The following is a 13563-nucleotide window of genomic DNA, read 5'->3' as shown; positions in this document are numbered from 1 at the left end:
GGGGTGCATGGCTTTGCATTTTTCCGGTGGGGGCGAATGCATGTGCTTCCGTTGTTTGCTCTGACGTTTGCTCCGTAGCTCAAAACGATGACACCATGTTTCATCTCCCGCGATGATATGGAACAGAAAATAATATTTTTCATCGTGCTACCGTTCCAGGTGCTGCAGAAATGTCGCCATTCTGTTTACCTTCTGATCCTCCGGCACACAAGTGAACCTACTGGTCACAGACTTTCCGGAACTTCTGATTCTCTGTCATGATGGCGTGAGTGGTATCGTGACTGACGCCTAAAATGAGCCGTATGTCTTCCACCTTCCGCCCTGGGTCATTTCTGACGGCAGAATCCACTGCAGCAATGACATAGGAGGTAATGACACAATGAGCCTGTCCTGGCCGACTGCTGTGTCTTTGAATGTCACCCGCCCTTCTCGAAATATGTAACATTTTGAAAATTCCTGGCAGATTAAAACTGTGTGCAGGATCGGGACTCAAACCTGGGATCTTTGCCTTTCGTGGGCACGTGCTCTATTGACTGAGCTACGGGAGCACGACTCACAACCCACCCCTACAGCTTTACTTCGACCTGTAACTCATCTCCCACTTTCCTGTGGCTAAGCGAAGTCTCCGCAACATCCTTTCTTCCAGTAGTGCTCGTCCAGCAAGATATCCAGGATAACTTCTGTGAAGTTTGCACGGTACGAAGTGAGGTCCTGGCGGCAGTACAGCTGTGAGGGTGGGTCGTCAGCTGTACTTGGAAAGCTCAGTGGGTAAAATACTTCTCCGCGAAAGGCAGAAGTCACAGGTTCGAGTTCCGCACCGGTACACAGTTTTAATTTGCCATGAAGTTTCAAATCAGTGCACCATCCGCTGCAGAGTGAAAACACATTCTGGAAGTTACATGATTATGGCGTGCCTGGAGACTGAAAACCGGAAGGCGTTCGGCAAGGGTCGTACTCTCGCTTTGTGAGTAAAATACGACCTTATGAAGAACAGGACAAGCCTTTTTAGACTACAGATTGCCATACGATCCATCTACCTATGAACCAGAATTCAGTACATCGTCATTAACATGTAGAAATTGTGAGATGAGAAAGTAGCACGTAAGTATATCAGAACAATTACTGCTCATATATATTCTTTCCTATTAATACTACCTCATGTTAGCGTCACATGCTGACTAGCAATATTCAACCATCGATCGACCAAAGTTTTCAATACTCATCTATCGAACGGGGAAGACATTCCTAAGCTACCTTCTATGTGGATGAATTACATTTCCTTAGGATTCTTCCAGTTACTTGTCTTCGGTAACTACCTTCTTCACTAGGGGTAGTTTACTGTGGTAGTTCTATTTTAAATCGTTCCGGACGGAAACACCTTCATATTTTATAATCGTCATTCGTTCGAATGATCGATAACGGAAAGTGTAACAGACAATACTCGGTGTTTCCGTATATTCAAGTACTAAACATTACATTTATTTGTGTTGAATATCAGCTGCCAGTCCTTATACGAAGCGTCGATCCTCTACAGGTCTTCCTGCATATCATTCCGTAAATACCCCACAGCCTCGTTGACGAACAGTGAGGGAGGGAGGGAGGGAGGGAGGGAGGGAGGGAGGGAGGGAGGGTGCGTGCGTGCGTTCGCACTCGCGCCGGCGACGTGGGTGCGTGGTGCGTGCGTACACCAGCAAACCTCTGGGACGCCTGAAGTAGAGGAATGGTAGGGGTACACGATGTACTCCATCTCACAGTCGTAACTCATTTACAGCAGTTGTGTGTAACTTCTGATGGCGTAACTGCTAATACCTTACTAACTTCATACAGAAAGGTGTGTTCTCATTTGGCACGCAAGTGTTGTATCCGCTTCTTCCTTGAGGATCGATATTTTCGAAATATGGAAAACGTAGCGTGCTATCATTTGTACATTAATTTTCTTCGACATTTCCCTCCGCTCATGTACCACTGTGCTGTCTTTTCCACAGACAGACAACTTTCTACATCGCCCCACATGAAACATGGGAGGCTAAACAAAAGAGAAACACGTGAAATAAAAGGCACATTTACACGAAAATGCAAAGAGCGTCTGTAAGAGTCAGTATTGGTCAGAGTAGTTGTAATGAGTACGTGTTGCGTTCATTTGATACACGTTACTGAAGTCCTTGGGAGTGAGAACGGCCGGGAGTTGAACGTCGTACGTACCTTTATTTTGCGGCTATGGAGCTTATGCCTTGAAGGGGGAAACATTTAATGGCAGTCTAGATAACGTCAAACACGTTTAACAACCCAGTGACAGGTAATTACACTGAAACGCCAAAGAAACCGGTATAGACATGCGAATGCAAATACAGAGATATGTAAACAGGCAGAATATGGCGCTGCGGTAGGCGTCAACAAGTTTCTGACACAGTTGTTAAATCGGTTACTGCTTCTATAATGGCAGGTTACCAAGATTTAAGTAAGTTTTAACAAGGTGTTATAGTCGGCGCACGAGCGATGAACTGGGAATTTTCCCGTACAACCACTTCACGAGTGTACAGTGAACATCAAGAATCCGGTAAAACATCAAATCTCCGACATCGCTGAGGCCGGAAAAAGATTCTGCAAGAACGGGACCAACGACGACTGAAGAGAATCGTTCAATGTGACAGAAGTGCAACTCTTCGCAAATTGTTGCAGATTTCAGTGCTGGGCCATCAACAACCATTCAACGAAACATCATCAATACGGGCTTTCGGAGCAGAAGACCCACACGTGTAACCTAGATGACTATACGACCGAAAGCTTTACGCCTCACCTGGGCCCGCCAACACCGACATTGGACTGTTTATAATTGAAAACATGTTGCCTGGTTGAACGAGTCTCGTCGAGGGTGGACGTGTACGGATATGGAGACAACGTCATGAATCTATGGACCGTGCATGTCAGCAGGGGATTGTTCAAGCTGGTGGAGGCTCTGTAATGGTGTGGGGCGTGTGCAGTTGGAGTGAAATGGACCCCTGATAAGTCTAGATACGACTCTGACAGGTGACACGTACGTGAGCATCCTATCTGATAACCTGCATATCATGTAAATTGTACATTCCGACGGAGTTGAGCAATTCCATAAGGACAATGTTACACCCCACACGTCCACAATTGCTACAGAGTGGCTCCAGGAACACTCTTCATAGATTAAACACTTCCGCCGGCCACCAAACTCCCCAGACATGAACATTAATTAGCATATCTGGGATGCCTTGCAACGCGCTGTTCAGAAGAGATCTCTACCCGCGCGTACTCTTACGGATTTATGGAATCCTGCAGGATTCATGATGTCAGTTCCCTCCAACACTATTTCAGACATTAGTCGAGTCCATGCCATGTCGTGTTGCGGCATTTCTGCGTACTCGCGGGTACCATACACGATATTATAAACGTGTAGCAGTTTCTTTGGCTCTTCAGTGTGTATTGGTTTTAATGCTCGAATACGTCCAACGAGGACAGTCCCCGCCATGCTCGATACCTAGCATCAGCGTCGGGGTCATAGATTCCTCTGAAAATGTTTTCTGTAGCTTTAAGAGGATGATGTAAATTCCGCGACACACCAGTCGCATTCCATACACACAAAGACACTGGGTGCCACGCCAAATGTGATATTGCCGATCACGAGTGGTCCCGTGAAGAAGGGTAGTGTCTTGTTTTCAGACTTGCGTTTCATCTGACGCTCCCAATGGACAAGTTAAAGCTGCCACTGTGTTCTCGTCTGAGGCGGCACCATGTTAGGTGCACATACAACATAGTATGGGAAGAGGCATTCCGCCTTATGCAAGACACCTTTTTTTTCTGTTTTGTCTCACCCAGACATGTTTCAGCACATTATGTGCTTCTTCAGGGAGTTCTTTTTTATTTTTTAACTTACGTAATACTATTGGACATTTATTTTAGTGGCTATTCTGCTATACAAGCTGCAACTTCTCATAGTTTCGATATTGTGGTGCTTTCTCATATGTTTCTGGCGACGTGAATAGGCAGATTTCGTAGTCTATGGTCGCTTGACACTGCACTTTCACCGATTTTTCAAACCATAGGCACAGTTTTCGCCGCGACGTAATGGCAAGCAGTGTTGCTGCATTGTCTGTGGTGAGATATAATGCCTGATATTTGGTATTCTCGGCACACTCTTGACACTGTGAATTCGGAATATTGAATTCCCTAACGATTTCCGAAATGAAATGTCCCATGCGTCCAGCTTCAACTACCATTTCGCGTTCAAAGCCAGTTAATTCCCGTCTTGTGGCCGTAACCACGCCGGAAACCTCTTCACATGAATCACCTCAGCGGAAATGACACCTCCGCCAATGCACTGCCCGTTCATACCCAGTGAACGCGGAACTACCGCCATCTGTACATGTGCATATCGCTATCCATGACTCTTATCACCCCCGTGTATTTCAAAAGTTCTTATTCTCTTCTTATCTGAACTGTTTATCGTGCATGTTTCACTTCCGTACAAGTCTTCCAGACAAATAACTTCAGAAAATTTTCCCTAACACTCAAATTTAAATTTACGTTCAAAAGTTTCTCGCTACTGGTAATTTCCTCGGCATCGCCTGATTTAATTCGACTACATTCAGTTACCTTTGTTTTACTTACGTTGATGTTCATCTTATAACCTCTTTTCAAGACACTGTCCACTCCATCCAAATGCTCGTCCAGTTCGTTTGTCGTCTCCTACGGGTTTACTCTATCATCGACAAACCACAAAGTTTTGATTTCTTCCCCCAAACGTTTAATTCTATTTCGAAATTTCTTCCTTGTTTTCTTCACACCTTTCTCCATGAACAAACTTACACTTGTTATTGTTGTTGTTATTGTGGGCTTTAGACCAACGATAGTTCGATGCAGCTCTCCGCGCTACAGTACCCTGTGCAAGCCTCAATTATCGAGTTTTAGCTACTTTTGAGTGTAATAGTAATGTGTTGAAGGAGAGTGGCTGGAGGTAGTACTGACCATGCAGATGAGGCATTTGAACTTGTCGGCGCTGGAGGCGTCCGCCTCGAGCTGTCGGATGCGCGCCTTGAGCGCCTCGACCAGCTGGTCGCGGTCTGGCGCGGGGTCGCTGGGGTGCGCGCCCGCGCCCGCGCCCGCGGCCGCGCCAGCCGCCTCGCCGTCGCCCTCCGCCTCTGCGTCGCCGTCGCCGTCGCCCTCGCCCTCGCCGTCGCCGTCGCCGTCCGGCTCCTCCTTGATGTCGGTCGCCTCCGCTGCCGGACTGCTGCTATCGCCACTGAAACACCCACCAGTCACATCACGACATGCGTTACCTCCGTATTTGACAGTGTCGCCATTCCGCTTCCTTCCACAAAGCTCGACAAAGTGATTGACAGGGGGAGCGAAAATGACCCTCTTCACACAATGTGATCTGTTACCGCCGATGATCTGAGTAGTGGAGCAAAGTCCGTACGAGGAAACTTTTGATATCAAATTAATTGACCAATTAATTAAATTGATCAATTAATTACTCCTACCTCTCTGGCAATTCCCCAGCCGATTGGGTGGTCCCTATTATTCCCTTCTGGGAAATCACACGCCCTGCCACCCATCTCTTAAGAAAAACCGCTCAGTCTAAGCTGAGCTGTTGAACTGATCTCTCAACATGAAATGGAAATCAATGTCAATTACATTACAAAGGATATCTGTTTAGTTACAAAATCCAGTTTGCATATTCTGTACTTAATCAGTTTGCAGAAGAAAGGGTGGGCTCCTCTGCTCCTCTCCCACACCTAGAAAGACTTCGGGAAATTCAGAATCTAAGGAAAAATTCAAATTTTCGTGATAAATTAGAATTTTTCGCGGTAAATTCAAATGCTAAAACGTATAGGTCATAATAATAATGATGAAAATAAGTATCAATAATAATATATTCAAATATGTAGTATCCGTTGTTTCGACATACCCAACAGAAGACATAATTTTGGTCCAGCAGCAACTACGAATAATACACAAAAGAAATGCACACAATGGGTTCGAGTGGGCCAGGGTCGGCCAGGAATTCTGCACGCCTGGGGTGCTCTTGCACATGTGCAACTTCCGGGTTACAGCGTGCACGCCGCAGCCGTCAGCGTTCATGTAGTGCATGTTTCTACGCACAGATGTCGCTCCTCTGTTACACAAAGTGCGTTATCGACACCTCGTATGTATATCACAACCTGGGCTGTAACTGTAAGATCTGTTGCTTCATCTAGCGCAACAGAGAAACCGACAAAGTATTTAGCCTCATTTATTAGCTGCCTGTGCAGATCGCCGACCATACACTGATACGTCTTGCCTCCGTTCGTTTGGATAGACTGATTTCTTGAAACCTGCTAACGTTCGTGGGACACACAAGTTCTGCAGCATCAATCAGACACCCTTTCACAAACTCCCCTTCATAAAAGGGTTTCCCAGATTATGCAATTTTTAATGCGATTTTAAAACTTGCTCGCAATGAAGATTTAGTGTGGTTGTCGTTCTGGAAAATTGAAGACAGTACATTGTACACCGTACAGTAAACCAGACATAAATGTAACACAAGAAACTAAGAGTTCAAGAAGTATTAGTTACTTTGACGTACAGTAAAATCAACTTGATGTGTCTCATCCATTTTCTGAAGGACATTTAATTTTGCTTGCCGTTCTTCACTGTTGAGTACACTACACTCGTCTTTGTGATATCTATTGTAATGTCTTTCAATTGAAAACTTACGCTGGACGCCTATTATTCAAAAAATGGTTCAAATGGTTCTGAGCACTATGGGACTTAACTGCTGTGGTCATCAGTCCCCTAGAACGTAGAACTACTTAAACCTAACTAACCTAAGGACATCACACACATCCATGCCCGAGGCAGGATTCGAACCTGCGACCGTAGCGGTCACGCGGTTCCAGACTGTAGCGCCTAGAAACGCACGGCCACTCCGGCCGGCGCCTATTATTCGGCGGCACGGCAAACACTGTGAGTTTTCACCAACGGCTACAAAAAAGAATTGCAGTTCCCAGTCATTTTTAAACGACTGAGAACATAGATCTCCCGTCCTTTGCTTTTTCACAGTACTTGCCATTTGTCAGTACTTCTCTGTTAAGGTTACGGTCACCAGGGGTAAACGAGACAGGATATGTTGCGCTCTTGCTTGTACAACAGGGAAGTGGAGCCGCCACCGATCATTTAGGACACATGTCTAATAACAGATGTCGCTGTCGCACATGTGCAGCACTTCTTCACGTCTGCACACTGTGCAGCGTTTGGCCGGCCCTGGAGCAGGCAATGATTTAAACCAATGGGGAAAGCTGAAAATTTGTGCTAGACTAGGATCATCACCTTCTGACAGCACTGTTTCATTACTGAAAGGCTGCCTAGCTCTCTACCTTTCACTGGCTATATAGAGAGCTGTCATAACCAGAAAAAACTGCACACTAATGTTTAGGAAAAAATTACCACCATGTGTATGCTCGAGGCCAAATATTTTTTACGGCTGGCAGTGTTTCTAGTGATTTGTAGTCAGTGATACAGTAGAACAGTAGCAGATCTCTTTAGCTGTTTTAGATTCAACTCTTACATTTATTTACATTCAACTCCAACGCCTACCAATCCTCAATCCTCTGCAAATCGCTATAGCCTACACGAGTTGCAGCCCTGCTAACGACAGGAACCTACATCCGAGTATGTATTCTGCAAACCACTCCACAGTGAGGAATGTATGGTGCTAGCAGTAGTATCGATTTCTTCGTTCCTTTTACAATCACATGCGTAATTATCAAGTAAAAATAGATGTATGTATTCCGCCTAGGATTACTATGACAGATACAGATTGTTTAATGCCCGAGGGAACCATACTGCCGCACCATTACACTACGAGGACAGTACAAAGATAGTCTGATCTGCAATTCATCGATTCAAATGATGATCTACTTGTCCCAATCTAATTTATCATATTCCAGTGATCACTACACTAGATATACAATGGCATAATGGCATCAGAGTCTTCACTGAAAGCATAGCCACCAGTTTTTCAGCTGGGATATACCTCCATAATACAGTTCTAACAGTATCACAGATCGTTCAACACGCACGCTATCTGCCGAATCATCTACATTGGTGCAACAGCCACCCACCACCATGCACAATTCCGAGCTACTGCAACATCAGGGAAAGATTCAACTTTTAGTCATAGCATTGCTCATTTTCCCCCACACGCTCTTTGGGAGTGGACCGACCATGATGGCATATTCTGTGTAGAACAGAGTATATCCACAAGGCAGTACACGTATGTATAGTGTAGTTATTTATTTAGAAGCAAATCCAGTACCTACACGCTTATCCGACTATCATACATCGAGAGCCAAGTAACCAACAAGAACAAGCCAGACCAAATAATTGTCAATGTTTCCTCCAGCAACAGCAGTCATCTTGGAGCCACTTACAACCCGATCAGATTGTAGTGCCACAGTATCTAGGTGACCTGACGATGAGAAATGCAGCCACTTGCCTCCTAGACTGTCACTTCTTTGTGGGTGGATTATATCCCCTTAAAATTCCATGAAAATGAATTTCAGCCTTAGGCTGACATATTCTTCTCCTTTAGCTAACCAACCTATCATTCGTCAAGTTTTTTGGTTGAATCTCTCAAGATTACACCAAATGGATCTGACCCCAACACATGCAGTCTTCTTCAGTTCACTTCAGGTGCTTACTGCTAGGCATTTTACTGCGGCTAACATTTCCAATGACAATGTATACGATTTCTAGTCCAATCAAAGTGCAATATATTTAATTATGTTCAGGTCAACTACAAGCGCAACCATAGGTCTTCCCATCTGCTTGCAAAGAACTCCATCACCTGTGAGCATCCTACATACAAAACAAACACGCTGCAAGCCACTGTACAGTGCATAGTGGCGAATACTTACCATCACTATTACAGATTACTCTTCCATCCCAATCTCAAATCTGATTATCTATATACTTTCATACAAACTCTAATCCACCTTTATGCTACCTGGCTAAACAGATGGTCTGTCTCATAAATTTTTTTGTCTTCGCTGCATATTCGAATGGAATACGCCAACCTATACGACCCTAGCAACATCAAAAATTGGTTCAAATGGCTCTAAGCACTATGGGACTTAACATCTGAGGTCATCAATCCCCTAGACTCAGAACTACTTCAACCTAACTAACCTAAGGACATCACACACACCCATGCCCGAACCTGCGACCGTAGCAGCCGTGTGCGGTCTGAAGCGCCTAGAACCGCTCCACCACAGCGGCTTGCTATTTTTACTCGATCATTACGCATATGACTAGAAAAGGCAGAAAGAAATGGGTAATACTACCGACATAGCCCACAGCGTACAGTGGTTTGCTGAATACGTATTTAGATGTAGGCTCCTGTTTATAGCTGGGTTGCGATCCGGTAACCTGAAGCGATTTGCAGAGGGTTGAGGATTGGTGGACGTTGGAGCTGAATGTAGATAAATGTAACTATTGAACCTAAAATAGCCGATGAAAATTCTTACCTTTTTATTACCTCATTGACCACAAATCGCTAATAGCAATACCAGTCGTATAAAATATCTGAATGCGAGCAACTCCACGGTGGTGAATTTCCCATTGAACGTTAGTGTACTACTTGGAGGGTAAACGATACTCTGACAAAAGGGAGGCTGAAAGGTGATTTCTTTACCTCTTCCTCTAATTGCTGTGAGCAAACATTATTGCTCCATTCCACATACGTCTCGTAAAGTGGTTGCAATGAGAAAAACAGCAGCTAATACGAAAGTTTTTTCTGAGGGATGGCATAGATACTAGGGAGCCCCCCCCCCCTCCCCGATCGCCTGGGGAATTCCTTGAGGGGGAGGGGATAATTCATTGATATATATATATAGTTACAGCCGTTACACTCTCATCCTGTCCCTGGGTGTATAGGGTTGTTAATGTTGTGAACAATTAACTTTAGAACAAATTATCGTAAATCTACTTTCCGAATTCGATCTACTCAAAGGGAGGTCTATCGCGAACAAAAAGAAACCGGTCAGATCGTGCCAGTCGAGGGGCTTAGACAGACAGACAGAGAGAGAGAGAGAGAGAGAGAGAGAGAGAGAGAGAGAGACAGACAGACAGGGGAGGGGGGGGGGGGGGAACAGCACTACGTTAAAGTGGTGGGAATGATGAACATCGTAGTCATCATCAAGCTAGAGGCCGATTTTAATTGCTTGTACCCTTATTAAATATATTCCTAATGGATTGACGCACATACCTTTTACATGGAAGGAGATCACATTATGTATCAAAGAAATCCATACAACTAACTGGGGATCGAATGCCAGACTCTTGGGGGGCTGTCCTAATGCTTAAGCAAACCAAATGTTATCGATTAATGTAGTGAAATTGAGGTACGATATCTGATCAGGCTATCTGTCAATAATGAAACAAGTGTAGGTAGGAATAGGGACATAGGTCGCAGATGAAGTTATAGAATGAAAAATTTTTCAGAATTGAAACTAAACGAACCTCAACTATGAACCTGCAGTTTGATTTGCCCACTTGAGATGAGGAAGTTGGTGAAACATAATACTGAGCATTAACAAATTTAATGACAAGACATAACAATGATATATACGGAAGATAAGAATTTTTGAAAAAACTATTTCTGAAAGACCAGTATGATATATCGAAGTTTCATCTAAATCAAGGCGTTCTTAGCGAGAATGCATAGACAGAAGGATACCTGGAAATATTAAACTTGTCAATAGTGGAGGATGAGTGCGGGATCTACCACCGATAACAATCTTGTCTTAATGTTATACCCACTTTTCCGGAAAATTCAACCCTCTGCCCACACCTGTTCGATAATTGCGTGAGGTGTATTTAAGGTCAGGATGTAACCTGATACCCTGTCAATGCATCATGGAGAATTGCGTGACATAACAAGGCGGGGGAATAAAGGTCACTGCTTCCCTCCCCCTTCTCTCCAGCACAATAGGAATCAAGCTTCCACCTCCCCTCGCCACTTATTATTATTCTTCTTCTTCTCCTGCTTTTACGGCCTCATTGGACCACTTCAGTCAATCATTTCTGGTCCTCTTCTTTGGTATTTTCCCCTTCCGAGTGGCCCAGTATCTCTTCATTCGTTCCGATGCTTTTCGTCGTTCCTTATCTGTAAATACCCTTTTCATTGTATGTCGTTTATCAATTTTTGGTTTAAATCTTATTTCTGTGTGCCTCAACGTCTTTAAATTTGGCGTTTTGTTCTGCAAATCATCCAGAGTTATTTCCAGTTCTTCCATATCCTCTCTTATTTCCTTAAGCCATCCTCCTTGTTGTTTCAAATTCCAGAGTTTCTCAATAATTTTCCTTGATAATCTGGTTTCTGGTGTCCTCAGAATGAGACCACAAAAAGAGATCCTTTTCTTTCGTATAGTATCAGTGATGGGCTCCAGTTCTCTGTATACCACTTCATTTGGAACTATCCGCCATTGCCCAGCTTTTTGATATTTCTTATTTATGCATGTTATAGCAATTCTTCTCTCTACTTTTAAAATTTTGTCAATTCTGTTTTTCTGGGTGACTTTAAAAAGAGTTTCACTTCCGTATGTAACCTCTGGTTGAACCACCGTCTTGTAATGTTTTAATTTTGTTTTAATTGATAGACATTTTTTATTGTACGTAGACCATGTTAGTTTTTGAGCTTTTATCATTTTATTAGTTCTTGCTCGCCATGCAGGTTTCTCGTCCAATTTATGTGTTATAATTTCACCCAGGTATTTAAATTGTTTCACTATTTTAATTTCCCTATTGTTCACTGTGATGTGATCTATTACAAGTGGATCCGTTACCATTATTTCAGTCTTTTCAAATGATATCTGGAGTCCTAATTTTTGTGCTATATTTTGTAAGCTTGTTATTTGTTTCGTGGCTTCCTGAATATTATTAGCTAGTAATGCTAGGTCATCAGCAAATCCCAAGCAATTTAGGCTTATTTTATCTTTCTTAGTTCCAATTTTAATATTCATAGGATTTTCCTTGTACCATTCTCTCATTACATATTCAAGAGCACAATTGAATAGCAATGGTGATAAACAATCTCCCTGTCTCAACCCTGTTTTAATCGTAAATGGTTCAGATATTTCTCCTCTAAATTTTACTTTGGATTTGGTGTTTGTTAAGGTTAACTGTATCATTTTTATTAATTTAGGATGAAGTCCAAAATTCCTTAATATTTTCATCATTGAAGATCTATGGATGCAATCATACGCCTTTTTGGAATCTACAAAGGTTATGACTAGTTGTTTTTGCCTTCTTTTGTAGACATCCATAACTAACTTCAAGGTGATTATCTGTTCTGGGCAGCTTCTCCAGGATCTAAATCCTCCTTGATATTCTCCCAGCTCCAGTTCTAGTTGATCTTTACAGCGGTTGTATAGTATTCTTGACATTATCTTATACGTGCAGTCCAAAAGGGAAATTCCTCTATAGTTGTCTGGATTTGATTTTTCTCCTTTCTTATGTAATGGATGTATTATAGCAGTAGTCCAATTTTCTGGTAATTTCTCTTCATTCCAGATTTTTACTATGCATTGATGTAATGCTATCTTTACTGGTTCCGCTGCATATTTCCAGAGTTCAGCAAACGTTTGATCTTCTCCACTTGCTTTGTAGTTTTTGAGTTCTTTCAAAGCTCTGTAGACCTCATTAATTGTAGGTGGATTTATATTTTCTGCTGGTGTTTTAATTGGGGTTTCTGCGTTTATCTGAAGAAGTTCTGGGGGATCTTCACAATTTAGTAACTTGTTAAATGTTTCTGCTAGAATTTCTGTATTTTTACTATTGCTATGGGCTAGGTTATTATCTTTATCTTTTAACATTAATGTTGGAGGATCATATCTTTGTAATTGTCTGCCAAATATTTTGTAATAGTCTCTTGAGTTTGTTTTTTCACTATTTGTTTCTATCATTAGAAGTATATCTTTTTGGTACTGACGTTTAACTCTCATTATTTTTTGTGTTGTCTTCCTTTGTTTTGTGAGTTCCAAATATGATTTTTCTGTTTTTTTCATTTTGATGCCTTAACCAGGCTTGGTGTCGATCCAACACTGCTTCATCACATTCATCGTTCCACACCACTAGTGTTTTTTCCTTGGATTTATAGGGGCAACTTGTTCAGCTATTTGTTTCAATTTGGGAATTATTTCTTCCAGATCATCTGTTATTTTTATATCCCTGGTTTGTGCTTCATAATCCTCATTTTGTATCAGTTTATGAGGGTCATAGGTTCTCTTCTTCTTCTGGTGGGATTTTTTCTTTACTAATGGGGTTAATTTAATTTTAATTTTTATCATGTAATGATCTGATCCGGTATCTGTCCCTCTCAGTACTTTCACATTGTAAATTTCCTTGTGGTAATTCTTATCCATGCAGACATGGTCCAGTTGCCATTCTCCTTTTTTCCAGTCTGGATGTTTCCAAGTTTTTAGTTTACTTGGTCTTCTCTTAAAATACGTCGACTTTGAGATCATGTCATGGTTTCTGCAAAATTCCACTAGTCTT

The 13563-nt window shown here is 42.6% G+C and overlaps 1 protein-coding gene across 1 annotated transcript in view; it reads right to left on the bottom strand.

Annotated features, from left to right (window-relative positions):
• Nucleotides 1–13563, bottom strand: part of LOC124722572 (E3 ubiquitin-protein ligase RNF220-like) — a 685014-nt gene that overhangs the window by 51666 nt on the left and 619785 nt on the right. Inside the window, exon 8 of the mRNA XM_047247711.1 lies at nt 4993–5165. Within this exon, the coding sequence (XP_047103667.1) occupies nt 4993–5165 (173 nt within the window). The remainder of the gene's footprint in view (nt 1–4992; nt 5166–13563) is intronic.

Source organism: Schistocerca piceifrons, chromosome X (genome assembly GCF_021461385.2).
Source record: "Schistocerca piceifrons isolate TAMUIC-IGC-003096 chromosome X, iqSchPice1.1, whole genome shotgun sequence".
Lineage (NCBI taxonomy): Eukaryota > Metazoa > Arthropoda > Insecta > Orthoptera > Acrididae > Schistocerca > Schistocerca piceifrons.
The sequence above is the reverse complement of the archived record's forward strand: the minus strand, read 5'-3'. Positions and strand labels throughout refer to the sequence as shown.